The sequence below is a fragment of the Monodon monoceros genome, unplaced genomic scaffold (genome assembly GCF_005190385.1).
Source record: "Monodon monoceros isolate NGI ecotype Baffin Bay Population unplaced genomic scaffold, NGI_Narwhal_1 Super_Scaffold_21, whole genome shotgun sequence".
NCBI lineage: Eukaryota > Metazoa > Chordata > Mammalia > Artiodactyla > Monodontidae > Monodon > Monodon monoceros.
The window spans coordinates 129,381,570-129,407,625 of record NW_021703778.1 but is presented as its reverse complement, the minus strand read 5'-3'; the positions used below and the strand labels follow the sequence as shown (position 1 = coordinate 129,407,625).

Here is a 26,056-nt window from a genome sequence, read left to right as displayed (position 1 = left end):
TGTAGGTTAAAAATCATTTCCTACTGTTTCTGCAAGGACGGATTTGTATTTTTCACACTCTAGCTGTAACAATGTGTGCATTTCATCAGCTTCTTTCAACTTGTGCTCTAAAACCTGCAAACAATAAAATAAAGAAAAATTCTCTAGTTTTACCAGAAAGTTTTGTGCTTCAAATCTGTTTCAGTACTTAATTGTATATTATATAAACGGTTCCTGTTTTATTATTAATTACTACATTTCAACCTTCTTAAGTAACAATGAAGTTTAATTACCTTTTTTATGGTCATTTGATTTTCCTAATAAAACTCTTAGAGTCTGTTTAATACAAAATATATCACACAATTTTGTAATAAATAGGCTTGTCACTCTTTAGTGAGACAGTAAATCAAAGCAGATCCACATGTGAAGTAAGATCACAATACCATGGGAAAGAAATTTTATTCATGTCACTTTAGAGACAAAAAAAGTTAACCTCCCAAATTTCAGTAGTCAAGGATAAAAGTACATCTAGGCTCTGAATACTCTTAAGTGATGTATTTGGGGATACATTAGCAAACCAGTCAGTTTCTACCTATCAACTGATCTTTACTTTCTAAACCCAAGCTAAAAAGAGAGCAACAGACAGTTAAATATTCAGTTTTAGAAATGACTAAAATAACAGAGTTAAACAAGAAACATCAGCTTTGTACACAAATCAAACACAGGGAAGACTTAATACCATTTCCACCAAAATGTACACAAAAATGAAACCACCTTCTTATACTTTCTGAAAAGATCACTATTCTACTCATAATATAGCCTTTATCTTTCCCAAGCTTATAAAGACAAATTCTGATTTACTTCTTTTTTCTATGTTTCTTTAAAATATAAATACTTCACTTCATGAACTAACCTTAACCTCTTCTGAACCTGAAGTTCCAGCCACACATTCTTTTGCCCTCTTTTCAAATCCATGCAACCATTCACTATAACTCTGTGGAGAAGAAAAGTCAAAACAACCAATTTCAAAAAATACCTAAATGAAATAAGTATTTTAAATAACCAAATTAGAAGATTATAAAAGAAATCTATATAGACAAATACCATCCTTCTGGAAATTTCAAAGAAGAATAGAACTGTTACATAAGTTGTACGTGACCCAGCCTTGAAAATAAACACTAAAAATATGCCTATGTACTACCACAAAATCAAATTTAAATTTATTTACCCTGTCCTAGGATATGTGCAACTGAATTCTGGACATACAGGTAGAAGATCTGGGCTCAAACCAGCCTCTACCACTTACTAGTGCTAGGACTAATAGATTCAATATTTAAGACAGAGAAAGCCTAGAATGAATAATTTTTCAAACTTTTTTTCAGGTGAACCAGTTCTCAAAAACTGAACTCATAAACTAAAAGTTCAATTGAGATACTGTAGTCAAAAGATTTCAGATTCTGTGAAGGTGCTCCAGGGATTGTGAAAATACTTCAAAATAAATATGTATTATGAAGCATTTTTTAAATCATAATGAGAGATAAGAATACACAAACATTTGTGTGTTTAAAACCAACAAAAACTCTATTTGTACTGAAAGGTCAGCTGATGCAAACACAAGGCATTATTATAATTTTAGTCATTATTCCAAATTTCAGAATAAATTATTCTAGATTTTTGATGATTCTTGTCTGAATTTTAAACTCTGATAGAGAGTATTTGTTAGATACTTAAAAGCAAATTTCCTCTTATTCCTCTTTTAAGTCTTTGGTTTGGTTTAATTCAAGACAAAAAGAACACACATGAAATTTCTATTAATTGCTCTAATTAAAAGTTTTACTTATGTGGCTGAATCAGGATTCTCTATACTCTATCAAATAAAAAACAGAAAACTGGATGCTGAGATCACCCTATAGTACAATACCCTGTAGTACGTATTAGTCAAAAAAGCCTCTCCATTTAAAAACAAAATTACATTCTCACATCATAAATCTGAATGATGACAAAATGATACTATTAAAATCCTACTTAGCTTCAAATACTGGGATTCAATATAAATTAAATTCAGATTTAGATGCTTAAAGTATGTAAGCCTCTCTTCAATCCAGGTCATATAGTTTAGATCACTCCTCTGCTGATTTTCTTAGCAAAAAAGCAATAGAAAACAGTTTAAAAAAATTACTTCATGTATAAAAGCCCTTTTATATCTACTGACTATATTAACAATATTAAATTTAATTATTATCTTAAGGTAAATAGTTTATTATCCATCATATCTCTAAAAATTTAAAATGCTAGACCCTAGGTAGCACACAAAAAGCTTAATATATTTCTTAAATACAGACTACATGCAGAAGTATTCAACTTTTAACAAGTGGATGAACAAAAGCCAAATATCATCATTCATGTCTTATGGTGATTTATAAATATTTATAGTGTCAAAAAGGTCTGGTGGTTGAAGGTGGGTAATATTGCTGTTAAGAATGAATTTGTTACATTAAAAAGAATTTTTAATTCTGGTGATCTTATACAATCTTTAAAGAAGAGAAACACAAATTATTAACTCTTTTGGCTCATAAAATACTGCCAAATAAATCCTGCAATTCTATTTCCACTAATAAAATATAAAGTAGGAATAAAGAAATAAAAACGGCTTATGGCCACAAAGGAAAAAATATGAAGTATATGAAGAGCAACCCTTTCTCCTAGGTTCAATGTAAGAACAGTACTAGAACTGACAATTTATTCATATTGCCCAGCACAGGTTATTTCATCAGCTCAACCCGTATCTACTAAGCTGATCAAACCTGAATATATCCTCAACAGTTACAACAGAAACAAAAGAATTTTTGCTTCTTGTGCAAGTTAGACGCAGACGATATGTAGATAAAACCGAAGAGAGCAAGCAGCTAACTCAGACTGCACAGAGAATAGGCCATGACATTTACTTACATCACACCTGGCACCTACAGCCCTCTCCTTGAGAAATACCCTGATTCCAAGTTTGGGGCAGGAAGTGTACACAATAAATCAGGAACAACTTGTCACACCACAAAGCAAAGAAGCTACCAAAGTTTAGCAGTGCTGTGTCAAAAGGATTTGGTAGCCAGCCTAAATAAGCTCCAACGGGCCAAAGAAGCAAAAGTGGACATGATGGACCTCCTAATGGAAGTACACAACACTGGCCATGAAGTAGTCTTGCCTCTACCCATCCTAACCCTGAAGTGTTGAGCCTGAATCTAATCAGGCCTCCACTAACTACCAATTTATAGGATACACAAAGGACAGAGGAACATACTGACATTACTGGGATGCAGTCAGCTAAATCCAGACTGGGAAACTGCATATGAAACCACTACATTAAAAAAAAAAAAAGGGTGGGCGAGGGGGTGTGCTGACAAATAAAAGGGAACCCATGGAATAAAGATGATCCAAAAGACGTCTTAAATCAATCACAGGTTGACCTTATTTGAGTCCTGACTAAAACAAACTACAATAAGTAGTTATTATTTCATTAAAATACATTATATGACAACTGAAAAAATCCAAATATTGACTAGATGTATGACAAAAACAATTTTTTTAAAATAATAGTATTTTTTTAAAGGAATCCTTATATTTTAGAAATATTTACAAATGAAATGCTCTGATGTTTGACTTCCTTCAAAATAACGGAGGAAGTACAGGGCTAGAAGTAACTCAAGACCGTGCATCAAGGCATGTGATATACTGGTAATGGCTGAAGTGAGATACTGGTAATGGCTGAAGTGAGATACTGGTTTACCTGGCTCATTACGCTCCTCTCTCTGCTTCTGACTATACATACATACAACTTCCCACTAAAAGAGAAAAGGACCTGTGCCACCATTTTAGTGCCCTCAAGTATTCACTGTATTAATTCTCTGAACGGAGGGAACTTTTCTCTCCCATTTAAAACACATACAACCTCAAATAAAGCAAGTTGTTCTATATCATCTTTAAGACTTTTGCTTGAAGCAAGTTGTTCTATATCATCTTTAAGACTTTTGCTTGAAGAAGTTAACAGGTGACCAAAATCTTAAGTTATGAAATAAAAATAGCCTGGTTCTTAGTATTAAATACATTTAAAAATAAAGTGTTCCTAAAACTAAGAAGGAATCACTTAAAATTAAGTTCTATTTTGAATAAAGCCATTAAGAACAACATTACTGATTTATTAACCACTATTGACTTAGGAAGAAATATTTCTTTCCCAAATATGATGTTTATGATCCTCTAAATAATATGTCTCATATGCAAATTTTATAGATTACAACAAAGTATCAACTGAAAAAACATAAATGTCTTTGAACCAAGTTATTGATTTTAACTACTCAAAACACCCTAGGTTAAAAATAAGAAAGACTGAGGGATCAGTGCACCCTAAAACCAAGTGCAGAGTGCAAATGCTGCTTATTCACAACTTCCTTGAATAATGATAAAGACGTCATATTTTAAAAAATAATAAATTAATCTTACCAAATTAGAAGGTACAGACACCTTTGGAAATAATTTTCTGAGAACTTCTTTAGCTTCTAACTCAACAGCTTCCACATGCTGTTGTCTTTCCTAAAGCAGAAGAAGAACCAAATCAAACTTACAAGATTACAGAATTAAAAAAAAAAAAGCTACAGTCTTTTAAGCTCTAAGGGAAGAAAAAGACTTAATATTTTAAAAATTCTTCTTATTACTGACAAATGTTCAAATTTCCCATTCTGAAATATCAAAATGCTTACATAAGAAAAAATCTGCAAAATCACCCTAAGTAACAATGTCTTATATTAATCAAACTAAGGCAATATCTGACAATATGGACATTTTCCTTGCCATCAAGTGATACCCCTCCAGGAACAATTCAAAAAACAAACAAAAACACAAAAAATAATTCCTACAGCTAAAACAAACTGCATGCAAAAAATATGCATCTGGGTGACATAACTGAGGCTTATTAGGCTGGGTATCTCTTTCCAAAAAATGCATCACTGATGGACCATGGAATTAAAATGGCAACTTTGATACTTCCAGTTTCAAGGTCAGGTGAAGCTATTTATGCTAAACAAAGGGGGGGAAAAAGGAACCACCAAAATTTGACAGGTGTACATATGGGAAAAAGAGTAAAGAGAAAGAGGAAAAACTGATGGTGCACTACTTCACCAATGCCGTCAAGAAGACTAACTCTGGCATGTGTGTATGGACTCTGTCAGCTGTTAAATTTAAAGATAAGTATCACAAATGCATGTCTAGATTTGGTGATTTTAAATCCAAGTCTAATGGGTATCAATTATTAACTCAAAAGCATTGTTTGTCAAAATTAGGGTAATGACTTGATCACACGAAAAAATAAAAATCGAATATTCAAACTATCTCTACAAGATTAAAAAACAAAAAAAGACATATATAAAAATGCACATCTAAACCAAGCCAAGAAAATCATCTCAAAACACTGGTGAAGTTCAACAGGTGACAAGAAGGCAAGCAAGCTAGCAAGACCTCAACCCTATCTTCCCCCACCATTTAAATCAATCTTTCAAATCTATTATGGATTTAAGGTGCACATGCTTCAATTTAAGAAAATCTAATAACATGAAAATCTAAACTTACACAATAAGAAGCTAGAGGTTAATCATATTCTGTACACACAAAAAGCTGTTACTTTATTCGGATTAATGGCAGGATTTTTAAAATGGATGTTTTAATGGAGTATTTTCAATAACTCAGTAAAGTCCACTATTTTTCAGGGATACATCCACCTAACTGCATAAAATAAGGTACACTCATTTAAGGAAAATGATTAACTGCTAATTCAGAAACAATGAAGAGCTCATTTTTATCATCTGACCATAGAAGTGGTAGAGCAATCTCTAAAGAAGATCAGGAAAAGAGACACTGTGGAACAGAAACTTTTTTGAAAATTCCCCAAGGGAAAAAGAATCTAACTAAAGGAAATAGGTGTCTAACTTGTAACTAAGAAGCACAAGGATGTACTAGCAATTTTAGGTAAAAAGTTTTCATTTGACATAGTAGTTTGGTTGTGGATAACAATTTCTATTCCACTTTAATATTGAAAACTGCATTATTATAATTTCCTTACTATCTTTACCTAAGTGTAACATGTGTGAAGTACCTTTCATGTGAACCTGTCATTAATAGTAGGTCCTCAAGAACATTTACTCCTTACAGCACAACCTGTAGTCAGGGGTCAATCAACATCATTTTATACCTATGCTATCTGAGGACTGTCTAAATTCCATTAAAATAGAGAAGGAGTATAAAGTCTATGCTCTGTAGATCATCAGCCATGCGAGAAGCCATCATGCACTTGGTGATTAGTTCTGAAATATATATAAATTCTTAAATTCACCACCAAACACATGATGAAACAAATTCTAGCTTTCTTTTGGCATCATAATATGCAAGAATGCCTATGACAGGTGGCACATAACTTCTTGTAGGAATGGCATATTAAGAGTTTAGCACTTTCTAGATAACCAGCCTCATTAACAAAATAAGGCTAAAAGGTAGCTCTTAACAGTGAAAAACAAAGTTACAGAAACAATCAGAAACTATACAGAACCCCCACTGCTGACAGGGCTGACTGCAACCACTGACAATAAAACAATAACATCCTACCTGGCCTAGATTTTTCTACTCTCTGGCCTAGATTTCTCTGGTTCCAATATCTGCCAGATATCTCAAATTAAGGTTTTAGTGAAAATTAGGGCCTAAAGAATAAGTATATAAGTAAATACAAATCCATTTACACTAAAGGAAATATAACTACAAACATGATTGATAAAAAAATTTATTAAAATTCTATTCTGCTTAAAAAAAAGTCCTTCAAATGTCACTAAGACTTACATTTAAAATTCAGCATATTACCTTAGCACACAAAATACTTACAGAATGCTGAATAACATAATGAACTTTAATTAACCCATATATGAAATTCAATAATTCTGTTCCACATTTATTCTTGGTAGGAATTTTCAAAGTGCTTGACTGAACTGGCACATTTATTTCTCTCAATCTTTAAAAACAACTTCTCGATTACAATTCATTAGAAATCTTTAAATCCATGGAACAACTTGAACTCAGGGAGAATACCTTTAATCGTTTTTAAGACAGAGGGGGATATGTTTCAGGAGCACTTTACATACTCTGGTCAAGAGGATTATCCCTTACATTAATATTCCATACTAAACATAAAATGTGCATCATTACTGCCCAGATACTTCAAAACTAAAGTTTAATTTTAATTCCATCTCTTCTAAGAAAGCATCCCCAATAACACACCCAGAATTGATCCCGTCCTTGTACTTCTGAAGACTTTTATCATTTTCCACCTTGTCTGAGTCATCTTGGTGTGCCTCATAGAACCTAGGAGAGTCCACTGTGCATCACAGGTGCATTCTAGGTAGTCAAATGTGTTTGTTAATTCAGTTAGATTTTTTTTGGCTCAGGGTTTTCACCAAGTTGTCTTAATCAACCCAAGAGGTACACTCTAAGAAGAGCTTACATGGGTGGCATAGGCTTCCTGAGACTCATCAGCTTAAAGCAGTAATCACCAAAGCTCAAACAATCAAGTAATCACAACAAAACAGCATGCCCAAAATTAAAGCTTCAAGGAGTAGATGAAAAAAAGCAGAGATGACAGAGGTGATAAATGTGGATGATAAGGAGATTTTATATTCAAATTGCAGTAAAATTAAATGCTTTAGTCTGATTTTAAGACAAGCTGCAGATTTTCTCTGTTCAGTGGATTGTTTCTAGGAGTTAGCATTACAACCTTGGAAGTCGTGTTCACTTTGTCCTGCAGCATTTTTTCAGTTGATGCCAATGCTTCCATTGCTTCCCAGTTTTTCTCCCGAAGGTCCTAATCATTTTTAGAAAGAATGATTTCAGTTTATCCATTATTGAAAGATTTTTGCTTTTTGCTTCATCAGTATTTTGCACTGCATTTAACTGCTGCTTACTGCAAAATTATTTCAATGGGAAAATATGTATATTAGCAAAAAAATAAAAAGCAATGTTTAGAAGTTTGAATGAGAAAATAAAGATGCCCACTTCCCATGTTTTAGTATACACACCAAATATGCCAGCTTTAAAGTAATTACTATGCACATATAACAAGGAAGAAAAAGCATTCAAAAGTAAACACAGAAACCAAGATTACAAATATAATTTCAGGTACATCGAATATTAGAGGATTAAGGACAGAACAAATACACAAGTATTACAAAAAGCTTTATGTGTGATTTTTAAACAGGACCCAGTATCACTCATGGGACTTTCCACTGCAGCATAACATTTTTTTCTCTAAATATGTTGTATTGATTTAACACATTTCAAGTCTACCTAGGAATGACATAGGAATTCACTGTATTTCTCTATCTTTCTTGGCATGGTCAAATGTGCATACCAAAAAGCAACCTGACAGGAACTGTATGAGCTACTTGATCAAGGCAAACGAGGAGAAAGAGAAACAGAGGCCTTTGGAAACTGAGTTCTGAAAGATCTATTTCAACAGCATTTCATTAGCAAATACTAATAAGGACAATCTGCTATATTTCAGTCTTTCTTCAGATTTAGAAATCTAAACATTAAAAACAAAAACTAAAAAGCCAATAATCACCATCTATTAAATGCTTACTTATGTGCCCAACACTGTACTTGGCACGTCACAAAAATTTTCATTAATCCTCGTAACAACCCTAAGAGGTATTTATTCCCATTTTATAGATGGCAAAACCACAGCTCAGATAGGTTAATAAATGTGACCAAGTGTACACAGCAAATGAGGGGGCAGAACTAGAATGGACTGACGTTGCAGTCTGCTGGCCTCCAGTGTCCTGGCTCTTTTCACACACTTCAGTGCCTCCAGCACTGCTGCTGCTGAGGCATTAGACTGGCATTACCATACCTTCCTTATCTCAGAATCCCGATAATAAAACACAGTTAAGATGGTAACAGTAATACTGGCAAATTGAGCTTAGGTTTTCTGGCCAAGCAATGCTATTAGTAATGTTACACAAACACACAAAGGGCAATTCACATACCTAATTTTGACAAACTCAGAGGAGCAGGAACATGTCAACTTGTTAAATTAACAAATTAACGCAAACTTTGAAAAATTAGCTTTCATTAGAAAATACCCGCTTAGATTTCAATAACATTTCTGACCTTACTCAAGTCTTAACAATGATACTTTTGTGTGCAAAAATTCCTCGTCTAACAAGAACGCTTGCATTCTACTTAAAGGTGTCATCCTCTGGTCAGAGAGAATTTAAGAAACTCATCTAAATTTACTACTTGTCAATATTTCACTATCCCTTCCATTCTAACCTAAATGTATTCAGGTTTTGAGCCCTCTAATATGCTTAATTACCAAAATTTGAAACACCTCTCAATTTAAAAAGGGAGGTGGCAGAAGACTTTGAAAGACACTTAATTATTGAAAATACTAGGTTTGAATACTGGCATTATTTTCAGTTTACAAAAAGGCTAGCCCAATCAAAATAACAAAAACCTTTAATTTTAAGATACTGAGCTGAAAGAATAATTTTTCCAGATAAAAGTTTAACAGATGGGCTTCCCTGGTGGCGCAGTGGTTGAGAGTCCGCCTGCCGATGCAGGGGATACGGGTTCATGCCCCGGTCCAGGAAGACCCCACATGCCGCGGAGCGGCTGGGCCCGTGAGCCATGGCCGCTGAGCCTGCGCGTCCAGAGCCTGTGCTCCACAACGGGAGAGGCCACAACAGTGAGAGCCCCGCGTACCGCAAAAAAAAAAAAAAAAGTTTAACAGAAAGTCAACTATAGTTTAAAAAAAAAAATCTGTAGCTGTAATAATTGTAATGTCAACATTTAAAATGATATTCAGACATGTACAAAATGGACTTTTCATTTATTCATTAAAAAATCCACTCTCTAATAAAGTGGTTTCCCCAATAATCCTCTCATAAAACCTACACACAAAACAGTACTTTCCTACAAAGATTAAGAAATCTAAAGTAAAAGTTGATTAAAAAATTCTTAACCATGATATTTCAGTGAAATAATAATAATAAAAAGCTTTATTCTGATAAAAATTTGCTTACATTGTTTTTCTTCCTCTGGTGTTCAACAGCATCCTTCAAAGAAGCTAACTCATTCTGGAGACCAGTTATTTCTTTTTCTCTTTCTGAAATTCTAAACCAGAACATGAATATATATAACAATATTTTAGGTAAACAGTGAACATATTATTTGTTACTACAATAAAAACAGCAAGTAGATGATGCTTTGAAAAATGCATTAACCTAACAGGCAAACTCCTTAAGCTTAACCAGTTACCACAGAAAGCCTATCCATGAATTCCTATTTTCAGAAATAACCTTTCAAATAAATTTTTACAATATGATACACTGACATTTATGCTAAAGAAAAATCATCCCCTAAGAAACAGTTCATGAATACATGAACAGCTGTAGTTGTAGTCACTTCTATTTTTATCTAGGGCAGTGAAGTAGCTATTTTCAGAGGAGTAAAAACTGATGTAGACACATTCCCTTAAATATTTTTTTTACCCAGAAGGTAATGAAATCAATTATGACTTTAAGTGGCTAACCCACAATAAAAGCATAATATTAACGTGAGGTAGGTGTTCTCTTTTCATTTTCAAAACAGTCTTGGGGGCTTCCCTGGTGGCGCAGTGGTTGAGAGTCTGCCTGCCGATGCAGGGGACACGGGTTCGTGCCCCGGTCCGGGAGGATCCCACATGCCGCGGAGCAGCTGGGCCCGTGAGCCATGGCTGCTGAGCCTGCACGTCCGGTGTGCTCCGCGGCGGGAGAGGCCACAACAGTGAGAGGCCCACGTACCATAAAAAAAAAAACAAAAAAAGAACAGTCTTGGGATTCATGTTTTTCTGGTTCTATCAAATAAGTTAGTTAATTCCCAGAAATGCAGAAAGAAATGGCAAAGAGTCACAATTTGATTCTGTAATAGCTGAGAGGAGGCTTGGGTAGAAAATTAAAGTACAAATCGCTCTTCCCTAAGAATAAGGCTCGATATAAGGGGTTGGCAAACTAGGGTTCAGGGCACGACCCACAGTCTGATTTTGTATGGTCCTTGAGCCAAGAGCTGATTTTATGTTTTTAAAGAACTGTAGGGAAAAAAGGAAAAAAAGAATATGAAACTACGTGGCCCACATAGCCTAAAATATTCACTGTCAGGCCATTTATAAAAAAAAGTTTGCTGACCCTTGCTCTATACAGTCAAACTCAAGACTCAATTTAATAGTAAATAATTCTAAACTAGTAAACTACCAACTGTGTAAACAAGTCAAGATGGAAGAACACACAGATATATCACTGAATATACTTCATGTGGTTGACATTTAACATGTTGCAACATACCAACTTACCTGAAATGACCTTAAAAGCAGCCTCTTAGAGAAAAATACTGACCCACATCAAAAATGTTTCAGTTAAAAAAAAAAACTCCTTAAAAGAGAGTAACCATAAAGATTATAAGAGTTGCTTTTTTAATGCAGACGCTAAACCAAAACGTGCACCATTCAATGCCACAAAGATATCAGGAGGATAATTGAGATAATTTAAGGTAAATCAGTAAAGCCTTCAAAATATAGTTAAATGTGATTAGGTATTTTCTGAATGCCTGAAAAACCAGTTATCACCCTCAACAAAATGTTCAAAAAGGGCCTCCCTGGTGGCGCAGTGGTTGAGAGTCCGCCTGCCGACGCAGGGGACACGGGTTCATGCCCCGGTCCAGGAGGATCCCACATGCCGCAGAGCGGCTGGGCCCGTGAGCCATGGCCGCTGAGCCTGCGCTCCGCAACGGGAGAGGCCCGCGTAACGCAAAAAAAAAAAAAAGAAAAAAGAAAAAAAAAAGTTCAAAGAAATCCAAATACCATAAAAGGTACATTTAGCTCAGCCAAAGGCACAGCTAAAGCGCTAATGACCTACAGTCCAAGAAATCCAAATAGAACTGTAAAAATTAGGGGAGCATTTGCAGTTACATCAAATTGCTTATCTGAGAACTGTTTAGTAAAGAAAAACAGTTGCCACGTCCCGAATTGTGAATAAGAATTATTACTTACACTTTTAATAGTTCTTCGTGAGGGGGGAAAGAAGATGCCTATTAAAACAGTTAAATGTTATTTTCAAACACAGCTTTCTAGAGGACTTCAAAAAAATTAAATCTGTTCTCAGACATAAACTGAGACAACACCAAAGGTAAAAATATCATATATTCTATATGCCATCAAAAAGTAATTTTAATAAAAATATGTACACATTTATACAATGTACTGAGTGCTAAATCAAATCTTCATTGTCACTATATTCTTAAACTCTTCATTTAACAAACTTATAAATTTCCTATCATGTGCAAAGCACTGAGTTAATACCTTAAATTTTCATAATGCATAATTCATATTTGACTACACTAAGCTTCCAAAAGTCAAAAAAATACCATTAATGAAGGAAAAGTATGGAAAAGTTAACTTGCATGTAACAAAAAGTTAATTTTACATAATATGTAAAGGTACATAGCCCTTCACGTATGGTATTTATTCCTGATGACTACAATCTCCCAAACGAAACTACTATAAGCTTCTTGTCGACAAGGACTCTAATTCTTTTGTCCTTCAAAATACTTTCGAGTTTATCCATATACATTCATAATATAAATTAATTTAAAGAATATTTTGGTTAACATTTTTTTTTAAAAAAATCACACATTTTATTTTTACCAAGCAGAATTATACTCTGAAAAAGTATTTTAAATGGTGGTAAATTATTACTTATAATATTACACATTTCTTAGTTTCTCTCCAATTATAGATGTTTTGTTTGCAGAAAGGGGAAGTAGGGTATACACATGTTTTTAGGCTGACCTCTACATGATTTTATCTGACTTGCTAAGAAAGGCATTCTAAAGGATCTGAAAACATACACACACAGATACATAACAGAGCTGGAATACAGATAGTAATGTTATTTGTGTATACTTTATAAATTATAGATTATCTTATCTTGGCTATAGCACAGCAAACTGCTTTGTTTTTTAGGAAATTTGATAAACACTTATAAATAAAACAACACATACTTTATTCTCAATGAAAAGGCAAAATGGTAATACTTATGGTCATGAGTCATAAAATTTTTTACCACATAAATAAAAGGCAAGGCATCTAACAGTACCTACCTGTTGGTAGTTCTGCTGCTTAAGCTCCTCAATTTGGAACTTAAACAATTTGTTTTCATCTTGTACTTCCTATTTAAACAAAAATTAGACATGAACACATGGACAGAGCTTTTATTTTCCATATAAGCTTTAAAACGTATCATACAAACCAGGCAAATTCTACAACAGTTACAATTTTTAAAGGGTGTAATAAGCCCTATATTAAAATACATTATAATTGAGAGTCCGCCTGCCGATGCAGGGGACACTGGTTCGTGCCCGGTCTGGGAGGATCCCACATGCCGTGGAGCAGCTGGGCCTGTGGGCCATGGCCGCTGAGCCTGCGTGACCAGAGCTTGTGCTCTGCGACGGGAGAGGCCACAGCAGAGAGGGGCCCGCATACCGCAAAAAAAAAAAAAAATTATAAAATTACAATAATTCAATTATTCAGTACTAGCCTGGGAGTGGGTATGTCTCAATGGAAGAAAACAGGATCCAGAAACAGACCCAAACACATGTCAGAATTTACTACAGGGTGACACCTCAGATCAGTAGGGCAAGTCCTACTGGTATTTTGGGCCGTATTTTCTTTATTATGGGGGCCGCCCACATACTGTAAGATGTTCAGCAGCATCCACAGCCTCCATTTACTGGATGCAGTAGCACCCCTCCGCCAGCTGTGATAACCAAAAATGTCTCCAAATATTGCTAAATGTTCCAGGCAGGGGACAGAGCCACTGCAGTCAAGTAATAATCGATTATTTGGGTAGTCTTTTATTTTTTTTAAGGTTGAAATGCTATTCTTATAACTTACTCCAATAAATTACATGTGAATAAAACATCTAAGCAAAAAAAAATAAATTATAAACATAATATTAGAAGAAAACACGTGAAAACATTTTTATGATCATAGAGTCAGAGGTAACTTTCATTTCAAGACTTCAAACTCAGCAAACTACTTAACATTTCAGTACATAAAAATTTCCAAAGCGGGAGGGGGGGGGCAGGAATTAAGTCAAAAGAAAAACTAAAATAAATCACCTCACATGACAAGAAGGCTAACTTCCCTTACTATGTTAAATGGATCTTATAAATTAGCAAGAAAAAATCAACCCAGAGGGGAAAATGTAGGAAAAATTACAGGCCAATTCATATACAAATGATGAGTGCTTAACTTCTCTATCAAATGCAAATTACAATAATCTGACCATCTTTCAAGCATAATATCAAATGTTTTCATCTTCATCAGTGTTGAAGAGGATGAAAAGTAAATGGCTCTCTGTTGGAAAGTGTAATTTAGTTGTTGTAGTTTGGTTGTTTAATTTAGTGCAATTTAGTTTAGTTGTAATTTAGTCTGTTGGAGAGTATAAATTAGTAAAAACACTTTGGAGGACAATTTAGCATTATATGACAAAATTTAAAATGAACCTACTTGGGAAGGAAAGGGAATGTGACAGAACCAACCCTTGGAGCATGAAATGTGAGCACAAGTATCTGAGACAGTGCAGACATCTAAAATTTCCTATTACTTCAAAACAATGTTTTGTAAGGACTTTCAATACTAACTACATGAAGATGAAGAGATACTATTTTCTATTTTAACTATCACTTTCAAGAAGGAAAAAACCCCTCTGCATAAAACCCAAAATCTCACTTGTAGGAATTATAAATACAGATATAGTATAGTAGCATAAGTACTGAAAATGTGTGTGTAAGGATATTTACCATAGAACTGTTGTAACAGGAAACATAACTCTAAATAATATAAGTATCCATAAACCAGGACTGGTTGTATAAATGATAATACAATCATACAAAAGAATACCATGAAGCCATTCAACGTTAAAGATAAAAATGTGCTTATTGGGTGGGGGGAGCAAAATACAAAATTGTGTATGATTAAATACAATATGTTTAAAAACTATTAAGTACACACACACACACACACACACATTTTATGCATGGGCGCTTGCTCAAAAGATATATAAATAATTGATAGTAGTTATCTCTGAGGAATGAGACCCAGTATCTGGGTAGGAGGGAATGTCATTTTGCATTCAATTTTCTTTTGCAGTAGTTAAAATTGTTTTCAAACATGCAAAGACAGTAACTCACATGATAATTTTAAGTATAAACATATTTACCTGTAACAGCTTTGTTTTTCTAGAAAGATCACTCTCCCTTTCTTTTAGCACAGTTTCTAATCTCTTCATTTCATTTTCCTTTTCTTTCAACCTAGAATTTTTACGAAGACGTTATATTTAGTTAGGTGAATCGGTGGAGCACAGGAGAATTTTAGGACGGTAAAACTTTTTTTTATAATACTGTAATGATGGATACATGTCATCATACATTGGTCAAAAACCCCTAGAATGTACAAAAAGCGTGAACACTAATGGATACTATGGACTTTAGTTAATAGCAATATATTGATTTGCTTCATCAGTTGTAACAAATTACCACACAAATGCAAGATGTAAAAAAGAAGAAAAATGGGGAAGGAGGGTATATAGAAATTCTCTGTACTGCTCTCTCAATTTTTTCTGTAAACCTAAAAATGCCCCCCCAAATATTACATTAATTTTCTTTAATGTGAGGTAGAAATAAATCTAAAATCATACTTTAATGATCTATATACCTACTACAAATAGGCCTCAAACGTTGTCTCTAAGCTTTCTATTAGCAAATGATAGAAAAGCACCTTGACAGTTATATAATGCCCATAAGATAAACAGTTAGTTGTACATATGAGCAATCTTAGTGCCAATAAAGACAACTCCTTTTTCTCCATAAAGATAATGACCTAATAAATATCTTCAATATCTTACTTTTTTAAAGATACAGTTTCAAAGGGCCACTTCTTAAACATCAATAAAGACTGATGAGATTACATCAAAGGAAAAATCTCTTAAAAGTAATTGATAAATCTGGAAGAAATGGACAAATTCTTAGAAATGTACAACCTGCCAAGACTGAATCAGGAAGAAATAGAAAATATGAACAGACCAATCACAAGCACTGAAATTGAAACTGTGATTAAAAATCTTCCAACAAACAAAAGCCCAGGACCAGATGGCTTCACAGGTGAATTCTATCAAACGTTTAGAGAAGAGCTAACACCTATCCTTCTCGAACTCTTCCAAAATATAGCAGAGGGAGGAACACTCCCAAATTCCTTCTACGAGGCCACCATCACCTTGATACCAAAACCAGACAAGGATGTCACAAAGAAAGAAAACTACAGGCCAATATTCACTGATGAACATAGATGCAAAAATCCTCAACAAAATACTAGCAAACAGAATCCAACAGCACATTAAAAGGATCATACACCATGATCAAGTGGGGATTATTCCAGGAATGCAAGGATTCTTCAATATACGCAAATCTATCAATGTGATAAACCATATTAACAAATTGAAGGAGAAAAACCATATGATCATCTCAATAGACGCAGAGAAAGCTTTCAACAAAATTCAACACCCATTTATGATAAAAACCCTGCAGAAAGTAGGCATAGAGGGAACTTTCCTCAACATAATAAAGGCCATATATGACAAGCCCACAGCCAACATCATCCTCAATGGTGAAAAACTGAAAGCATTTCCACTAAGATCAGGAACAAGACAAGGTTGCCCACTCTCACCACTCTTATTCAACATAGTTTTGGAAGTTTTAGCCACAGCAATCAGAGAAGAAAAGGAAATAAAAGGAATCCAAATCGGAAAAGAAGAAGTAAAGCTGTCACTGTTTGCAGATGACATGATACTATACATAGAGAATCCTAAAGACGCTACCAGAAAACTACTAGAGCTAATCAATGAATTTGGTAAAGTAGCAGGATACAAAGTTAATGCACAGAAATCTCTGGCATTCCTATATACTAATGATGAAAAATCTGAAAGTGAAATCAAGAAAACACTCCCATTTACCATTGCAACAAAAAGAATAAAATATCTAGGAATAAACCTACCTAAGGAGACGAAAGACCTGTATGCAGAAAATTATAAGACACTGATGAAAGAAATTAAAGATGATACAAATAGATGGAGAGATATACCATGTTCTTGGATGGGAAGAATCAACATTGTGAAAATGACTCTACTACCCAAAGCAATCTACAGATTCAATGCAATCCCTATCAAACTACCACTGGCATTTTTCACAGAACTAGAACAAAAAATTTCGCAATTTGTATGGAAACACAAAAGACCCCGAATAGCCAAAGCAATCTTGAGAACGAAAAAAGGAGCTGGAGGAATCAGGCTCCCTGACTTCAGACTATACTACAAAGCTACAGTAATCAAGACAGTATGGTACTGGCACAAAAACAGAAAGATAGATCAATGGAACAGGAAAGAAAGCCCAGAGATAAACCCACGCACATATGGACACCTTATCTTTGATAAAGGTGGCAGGAATGTACAGTGGAGAAAGGACAGCCTCTTCAATAAATGGTGCTGGGAAAACTGGACAGGTACATGTAAAAGTATGAGATTAGATCACTCCCTAACACCATACACAAAAATAAGCTCAAAATGGATTAAAGACCTAAATGTAAGGCCAGAAACTATCAAACTCTTAGAGGAAAACATAGGCAGAACACTCTATGACATAAATCACAGCAAGATCGTATTTGACCCACCTCCTAGAGTAATGGAAATAAAAACAAAAATAAACAAATGGGACCTAATGAAACTTCAAAGCTTTTGCACAGCAAAGAAAACCATAAACAAGACCAAAGGAAAGCCCTCAGAATGGGAGAAAATATTTGCACATGAAGCAACTGACAAAGGATTAATCTCTAAAATTTACAAGCAGCTCATGCAGCTCAATAACAAAAAAACAAACAACCCAATCCAAAAATGGGCAGAAGACCTAAACAGACATTTCTCCAAAGAAGATATACAGGCTGCCAACAAACACATGAAAGAATGCTCAACATCATTAATCATTAGAGAAATGCAAATCAAAACTACAATGAGATATCATCTCACACCAGTCAGAATGGCCATCATCAAAAAATCTAGAAACAATAAATGCTGGAGAGGGTGTGGAGAAAAGGGAACACTCTTGCACTGCTGGTGGGAATGTCAATTGGTTCAGCCACTATGGAGAACAGTATGGAGGTTCCTTAAAAAACTACAAATAGAACTACCATATGACCCAGCAATCCCACTACTGGGCATATACCCTGAGAAAACGAAAATTCAAAAAGAGTCATGTACCAAAATGTTCATTGCAGCTCTATTTACAATAGCCCGGAGATGGAAACAACCTAAGCGCCCATCATCGGATGAATGGATAAAGAAGATGTGGCACATATATACAATGGAATATTACTCAGCCTTAAAAAGAAATGAAATTGAGCTATTTGTAATGAGATGGATAGACCTAGAGTCTGTCATACAGAGTGAAGTAAGTCAGAAAGAAAAAGACAAATACCGTATGCTAACACATATATATGGAATTTAAGGGAAAAAAAATGTCATGAAGAACCTAGGGGTAAGACAGGAATAAAGACGCAGACCTACTGGAGAACGGACTTGAGGATATGGGGAGGGGGAAGGGTGAGCTTTGACGGGGCGAGAGAGAGTCATGGACATATACACACTAACAAACGTAGTAAGGTAGATAGCTAGGGGGAAGCAGCCGCAAGGCACAGGGATATTAGCTCGGTGCTTTGTGACAGCCTGGAGGGGTGGGATAGGGAGAGTGGGAGGGAGGGAGACGCAAGAGGGAAGACATATGGGAACATATGTATATGTATAACTGATTCACTTTGTTATAAAGCAGAAACTAACACACCACTGTAAAGCAATTATACCCCAATAAAGATGTTTAAAAATAAATAAATAAATAAATTGGAAAAAAAAAAGTAATTGATAGAAGGCCAAAACAATGAAGTACAGATACCTTTCTTACCACTGTAGACTGATTTAGTTTAAGAAAACAGACTTCATAGGATAAAAATTGTCTAGGATAACATCTATTAAGACTGATACCTCCTATGCTCATCAGATTCAGTATTTTTACTAATCGGCACAGCATTAACTGATACAACAACAGATACTATTTTCCCCCAAAGGCAAGTTACTTTTATAGAAAGATTCAATATTCATTATCAAGATTATGGCTAAGATTATCTTCTGGTTAATTCAGAGATGTTATTCTTTCCAATACTAAAAATGATTTTGATTTGAAATAAATTTAATCTCTCTTTAAAATAATTACATACTTCATTTAGAAAGAGAGAGAGAGAGAGAAAACTTAAACAAAACCAACCAGTCTATATTAGCAGAAAGAGCATCTCAGAAAATGCATTTGAAGGATCTGGAAAAGATAAAGTCTCCAGGTATCAGAAAGCATTTGAAAGGCCTCTGTTTTATTATACCAACCAGAGATTTAACTTATTTGCCCCTGGACTATAATTCCTACTTAACAAGAAAGTTAATAACTTAGAAGAAACTCATCATAATATTCAAGGACAGTCTAGAAAATATTGAGAAGTTCCTCTTTAAAATGCTGGCTAAAAGTATACTTACACAATCTCAAGTTCTTCAAATCGTGAGGCAGAACATGCCTAAGAAACAGATTCACATTTTTAATTATAACATGAAAAAGATCAGGTTCTACAATATATGATCTATAGAATCACTCACCAGTAAAATAAAAACACAATTATATGTGGTAAATTTAAGACTGGGCCATTCATAAAACAAAGAATGGATTTTCTTTATTTAACTTAATTGTTAATATCCATTTGTTAAAGGATTACAGATTAATACACCAATTAAACACAGGCTTAAAAATGAGAATAAGAGTCCATCTGAAAAAGTAAGGGGAGGAAATTCTTTCAGACTTAGGTTGACAAATGAGGCAGTAGTAGACTTGACAGGGATAAAAGTTATTTTATCAACAACAAAACAATGATACAACAGTAATTTTTATGGCAAAAAACTCAGAGAACATATTAACTTCTTTGCTTCCTAGTGTACAGTAAAATAAAGATTCCTCATGTTTTATAAAATATGCTGGTAATCTGTTTATACTATACCTCTCGCAAGTTATGTTGTGCTACCTCCTGAACGTGAGCTTTCAAAGATTCATTTTCTTCTTGAAGATCCTGAAAAAGAATAAGTCTAAATAAAAGTGATATTCAAGTATAAAAAAGGTGTTTACTATTGTTTTTAACTTCTCACCTGTAACCATTTCCCTTTATTGGCTAGGTCTTTCTCCTTCTCTTCTAAAACAATCTTCATGGTATTCATCTGTTCCTCCTTTCCTTTTAATCTAACAATAAGTTAAGAACTATCAGTGAAAATGTTACATGACTAAACAAAGTAAAAATACTGGAGACTGGAAAAGCGTATTTTAGGTTGTACTCATAACCCGAACTGATTAAATAAACTAAAAAATAAATATTTCAAGTATAAAGGCATATAAGATTTTGGAGATATCAAATTAAGCAGTAGCTCTACTCCCACCCCTTAACACCCTGTTTAAGTCAATACCAGCAAATTTAGCTTATCACAACTAGTTTGGGTATGAAATATATAACCAGTTTCACAGTGGCTATTAAAATGGGCAAAGAGCAACATGTCAGTTGAAGGTCACATTCAGATTATAAAGCAGAAAAATAAGACTTCCACTCTATCCCCATTCCCATCAAAAAACCTATAGGTTAAATCCTAATGAAAAATTTAAGACTTTGAGGCCTTTGTGAGATATAATTTGATGGGGTTTTTTGTTTGTTTGTTTGTTTGTTTTGCGGTATGTGGGCCTCTCACTGTTGTGGCCTCTCCCGTTGCGGACCAACAGGCTCCGGACGCGCAGGCTCAGCGGCCATGGCTCACGGGCCTAGCCGCTCCACGGCATGTGGGATCTTCCCGGACCGGGGCACGAACCCGTGTCCCCTGCATCGGCAGGCGGACTCTCAACCAATGCGCCACCAGGGAAGCCCGATGTTCTTTAAAATATTACTTGAAATCAAATAAAAAGGAGCTACAATTTTCATTATAATTATGTTTAACTTGTGGAAGAGAGATATTAAAGGGAAATGAGGCAAATGGTACTTACAAGTTCTGAAGTTCTTGAACTTGAGAAGTGATAGATAACTAAAATATAAAGAAAGAAGCAGAAAAAAAGCAATTCATAATCCTTTCAGTTTACCTTAATAGGCTTTATGGTAAACCTTAAAATGTGCATACTTCAAATTACAAAGACATAGCCAAAACAGAGATGACTTGATTTCACCTTCTCTTGACTCCAATGACAGTAAGAGTAATAAATTAAAAATGAGAGGGGTAGAAGAGACAAGGAATATGGTTATGAATAAGTCTAAACAATGTGATACTTTTTTAAATTGTGAAAATTAGAATATTAACTGTCCACATACCTCCCTATCTTGTCAAAGCGCTTTTTTTTCTCACTCTTCAAGGCCAACTACTCAACAGTACTCTATATTGTCCTTTAATCTCCTCTTCTTACCATACACAGTTCAATAGTACCTTTCATTCCCCACTGCCTTCTCACAGTCCCTTCAGATCTTGGCTTAGATCTCAGTTACTCAGAAGGAGACCTTCCTGAACTCTCAGTCTATATTAGGAATTTAATCTTTTCCTCATACCCTATTTCATTCAACACATTATCTCCAACCACTAACATAGTACTTTGATAAGTAGGAGGAACTGAATAAATATTGAATGAATCTGTTGGTTGGATGAATGAATGAATCATCTCTTCCATGCAATCTCACCACTTTTTTCAATCAAACCTTATCAGATTATATTCACCAAAACCACCCATCTATTTCCAGTAACCACATCTACCTCTGAAATCCCCCAATGAAATCTGTACTTTATTCTATAGGCAAAGGTTGAGCAATACGTATTCTATAACAAAATGTTTTGGAACATGCAGTCAAAAAAAAAAGGTTTACCAGTGTTTTGTTTTTTTTTTAAGTTGGCAAACTAAAATGAAACATTAATATAGAAAACTTTCCAGAAAAAAACTTTAAACAGTTAAAAGATATGTTGATTAAAATATTAAAACATTTTCTCAAATCAGGCAAAAATAATAAAAAGCACATAACCCAATATACTTACAGCACACTACTAAAAGTTTTCTTCTGAGTAACAGAAAAAAACCAAATAGTTCATTAATACACATACACTAATGAATCTGTCATGCTATGGCTCTGGGATTTTTACCTGTTGAGCCTTTTCAAGCTGGATATTTCCTATTTCTTCTTTTAGAGCCTCTATTTCCTGTTTCAAATCCTTGACAATGACAAAACAGACAAGATTGGACAATGGAAACACAGAAATTGACATAAAATGCAATGTACAGACAAACACATGAAATTAAATGGTATTCACTAAAGTTGATAAACAAAAAAGCAAAACATAAGTTTTCTCTCTCTCAATACCTGAATAGTTTTCTCCTTATTAGCAACTTTGAGAAGTTCAGCTTCCAGAAGCTCTTCCACAGACTTGATCTTTCCATCTTTTTCATGGATCCTTAGATAAAGAAATGCATTATTAAACTTCGGGAGAAATCAAGATCCACCAACTAAGATATAAAAATAGTACCAAATCATTAATAGGCTCACCAAATCAACTCTTCCCATTTTAAGTAAAAGAGCAACCATATTTTGCAGACAGAAGGGGAAAAAAATACTTAAAGCTCTTCCTAAATGAGAATTAAGCAGTAACTACCAGATGGCTGAAGCCTATGCACGCAAGGAGAAGCTGGTGACATGTTTCCAAAGTGCACAGGGAATATAAGATTTGCACCCCAAAGAATACTAAGGAGAACTGAGTTCCTCTCAACAATATAGGTTTCTGGGGCTCTGAAAGCTATGGCAAAACCTACATACAATTATGGTATTAAACTTTATAGACACTTCAAGAAAACAGCACATACAAGGAACTGATCTCTATCCAATATAACCTGTTCATTAACAGTTCCTAGTGCAGAAACAGAAAATTAACAATTTGATGCCACAAGTTAATAAATGGAGTCAATCATGGAAACTGATTTTTTAACAACTGCACTGGGAAAGCACAGCTAAGTCTCCTTATTCCAGCAATGAAAACTCCTAGCCATCTTAATTGCACAATAAAACAAGATTTATGAGCACTAATAAAACTGGACCAAAAGAAAAAGACCAGTTTAATAATGTCATTACTTACACTTTCTTAAGTTCTTCAACTAGAGATGCAAAGGAAACCTAGAAATAGGAAGGTATCCTACTTGGTAATTTGCTCAAAATATAAATGGGTCATAAATAGAAAAGTATGTTGTTCTTTAAATTTTCCACTACACCAAAACCCCGGAAAAGTAAACCTGGAAAGTAATTCTTTCTAGATTTTTTTAAATGTCATAATTATGAAAATGAAAAGCACTTTGAAAGTAAGCAGCTTTAAAGCTACTTATGGTAAGTGTAGGTCAAAAGAAAAACCAATAGATAAATATTAAAATTATTGACTCAATGATTCTAACCAGATAAGGAGAAAATAGGAAATTTCCTAACTTCAGGTAACCTCTTTTACTATTATTTAGAGTCTTACTTTATATATGTATACTCAAAACCTTTTATCACTATAGTAACAAGCAATGACATCCTACCTAGAATACTCTATCCAGTGCCTGGCATAAAGTAAGCATTTAATAAATTGCAGCTTCTATTACTGATAATCAAGTCACCAATCATTCACAGATTAAAACTATAATTGACAAACTCCATGTTGGAGAAGGGAGGAACAAAAAAAAGGCTTGCTGCTATATTTGATAACAGGTTTGCCCAACGTTTAAAAGAGAATGGTTGCAGGATCTACTAAATATATTACCTGATCATTTTGCTTGGCCCTTAAGTCTTGAACTTCTTTTGTCAGAGATGAATTTTCTGTTCTTATTGCCTTTTTCAAAGACACATAAGCACAACATACTTTTATTTTCTGAAAAAACAGCTAGCTTCTCATTTTTCTCTAGCTGCTTCTTTTCCTCTCTGAAGGCCCAGAAATCTCAGTTGCTCTATATGTCTACAATTCTGCAAATGGACTTTAATTCAATTATCCTCACAAGTATTTCTACTTATGTTTCCACAACCTGAAAACCACACAGTATACCACTTGTCAAGTCACTTCTCTCCCTAAAATCAAATACACCTTTTACCTTATTTCTTCCAGCAATCCTATCCAAATTAAGTTAGTTAAGGCTAATGATAATCATAAAATAAAACTGCATTCTCTCCATTCTATGGCCTCCAATACTATTTCATGAACTTATCAAGTCCACTAGTTATTCTTGTAACTAGTTGTTGTTTGGTTATAATTCGGGCATGGGTGGAGGTGGGGGAGCATATATTACAAACCATAACAATAATATCTACTTCATTAAGGCAGTGAATGCTATAGGTAACTACACATTTTTGTATTTATAATAAAATCTTAAATTTAATGAAAAAGGACATCATATAAATTCATAAAATGTGGGTAACTAAAAGGTATGGGAAAAATATTACACATTACAGTAAAACCACTTCATGTTCACTGAATAATCATAAGGAAAACAAATATACAAAATTCTTTACATTCAGTTCTTCCTCTTTAGTGGCCACCTGAATAAGTCCAGTTTCAAGTAATTCTTCTACAGTCTTCAACTTCTCATCTTTTTCTTGAATGCTGAAATTATAAATTTAAAACACATGAACTATTTTTCAAAGAAAACAATATGATTTCTAAATAAATATTTTACATGGATCAACTCCTATGCCCATTTTTCCTTCTAAACTTTCTATTCTAGAAAGGTTTCTAAGGATCTTTGGTCATGGTCCAAGGGTAGTCCCTCTTCACCAAAAACTAAACTGTATTCAAGTAATGCATGCTTACATGCTAGCCTAAACAAGTAAATCATGGCCACACATGACACCCACAAACTCAATGTAATTCCAAATCAATCAATAGTACATCACTCTCTTCCATTATGAAGTACAAAGAGAATTTTAAGAATTTAGATTAATATAGTTAATAATTCTGCTATCTCACACTTGGTAGAAATGAGTCATTAAAATATTTTTAAAAAATTTAATCTCTTACCATCTTTCCATTTGTTCCAAAACATCTTTATTAGGCTAAAATAAAATCACCAAAAAAGAAAAAAAAAAAAGATTAATTTTACCAAGTCTGCATGAGGTAAAACTACTTCAGAAACAGAATTCTATTAGTATTAATTAGATCCAAAATTTAGGAAAATGATCCATGTTTGAAGACTGCTAATAGTTAAAGAATTACTGAATTCAGAAAACACAAGACAGGGACGTCCCTGATGGTGCAGTGGTTAACAATCTGCCTGCCAATGCAGGGGACACAGGTTAAGCCCTGGTCCGTGAAGACCCCATATGCCGTGGAGCAACTCTGGCCGTGTGCCACAACTACTGAGCCCACGTGCCTAGAGCCCATGCTCTGCAACAAGAGAAGCCACCGCAATAAGAAGCCCGCACACCGCAACAAAGAGTAGCCCCCGCTCGCCACAACTAGAGAAAGCCTGTGTGCAGCAATGAAGACCCAACGCAGGCAAAAATTTAAAAAAATAAAATAAATTTATAAAAAAAGAAAACACAGGACAGAAAAGACGAGGCTACACAAAAGACACAGAAAAAGATGAAGTATAAAATGGGCTGGCAAAAATGAACTAGCCCCTTGTAAGTTTTTAATTACTATAAAAGAAATATTAAGGATAAGAAGAGAATTTGCCCCTCCTTTACATTAATTCTTCAAATCTAAAATTCCAAGGCTCTAAGGCCTTGCAGGCCAAGAAGGAGGCTTTGTTCCTTTTTTTTTTTTTTAAAACTAACATATAAGGCAAGTGCACAAAT

At 34.3% G+C, this 26,056-nt stretch overlaps 1 protein-coding gene across 7 annotated transcripts in view; it reads right to left on the bottom strand.

Annotated features, from left to right (window-relative positions):
• Positions 1-26,056, bottom strand: part of KTN1 (kinectin 1) — a 118,378-nt gene that overhangs the window by 14,481 nt on the left and 77,841 nt on the right. For 3 of the 7 annotated variants that reach the window (XM_029237036.1, XM_029237037.1, XM_029237039.1), the window contains 18 exons: positions 25,278-25,312; positions 24,773-24,863; positions 24,030-24,098; positions 23,373-23,410; positions 22,607-22,697; positions 22,389-22,457; positions 21,256-21,293; positions 20,379-20,469; positions 20,234-20,302; positions 19,722-19,759; positions 15,321-15,411; positions 13,198-13,266; positions 12,089-12,126; positions 10,089-10,179; positions 7,781-7,867; positions 4,474-4,563; positions 893-973; positions 25-114 (listed from right to left, as the gene is read on the bottom strand). In XM_029237036.1, coding sequence (XP_029092869.1) covers positions 25-114; positions 893-973; positions 4,474-4,563; positions 7,781-7,867; positions 10,089-10,179; positions 12,089-12,126; positions 13,198-13,266; positions 15,321-15,411; positions 19,722-19,759; positions 20,234-20,302; positions 20,379-20,469; positions 21,256-21,293; positions 22,389-22,457; positions 22,607-22,697; positions 23,373-23,410; positions 24,030-24,098; positions 24,773-24,863; positions 25,278-25,312 — 1,266 coding nt within the window. The remainder of the gene's footprint in view (positions 1-24; positions 115-892; positions 974-4,473; positions 4,564-7,780; positions 7,868-10,088; positions 10,180-12,088; positions 12,127-13,197; positions 13,267-15,320; positions 15,412-19,721; positions 19,760-20,233; positions 20,303-20,378; positions 20,470-21,255; positions 21,294-22,388; positions 22,458-22,606; positions 22,698-23,372; positions 23,411-24,029; positions 24,099-24,772; positions 24,864-25,277; positions 25,313-26,056) is intronic. The other 4 variants (XM_029237042.1, XM_029237040.1, XM_029237038.1 and 1 more) reach the window with 2 other exon arrangements.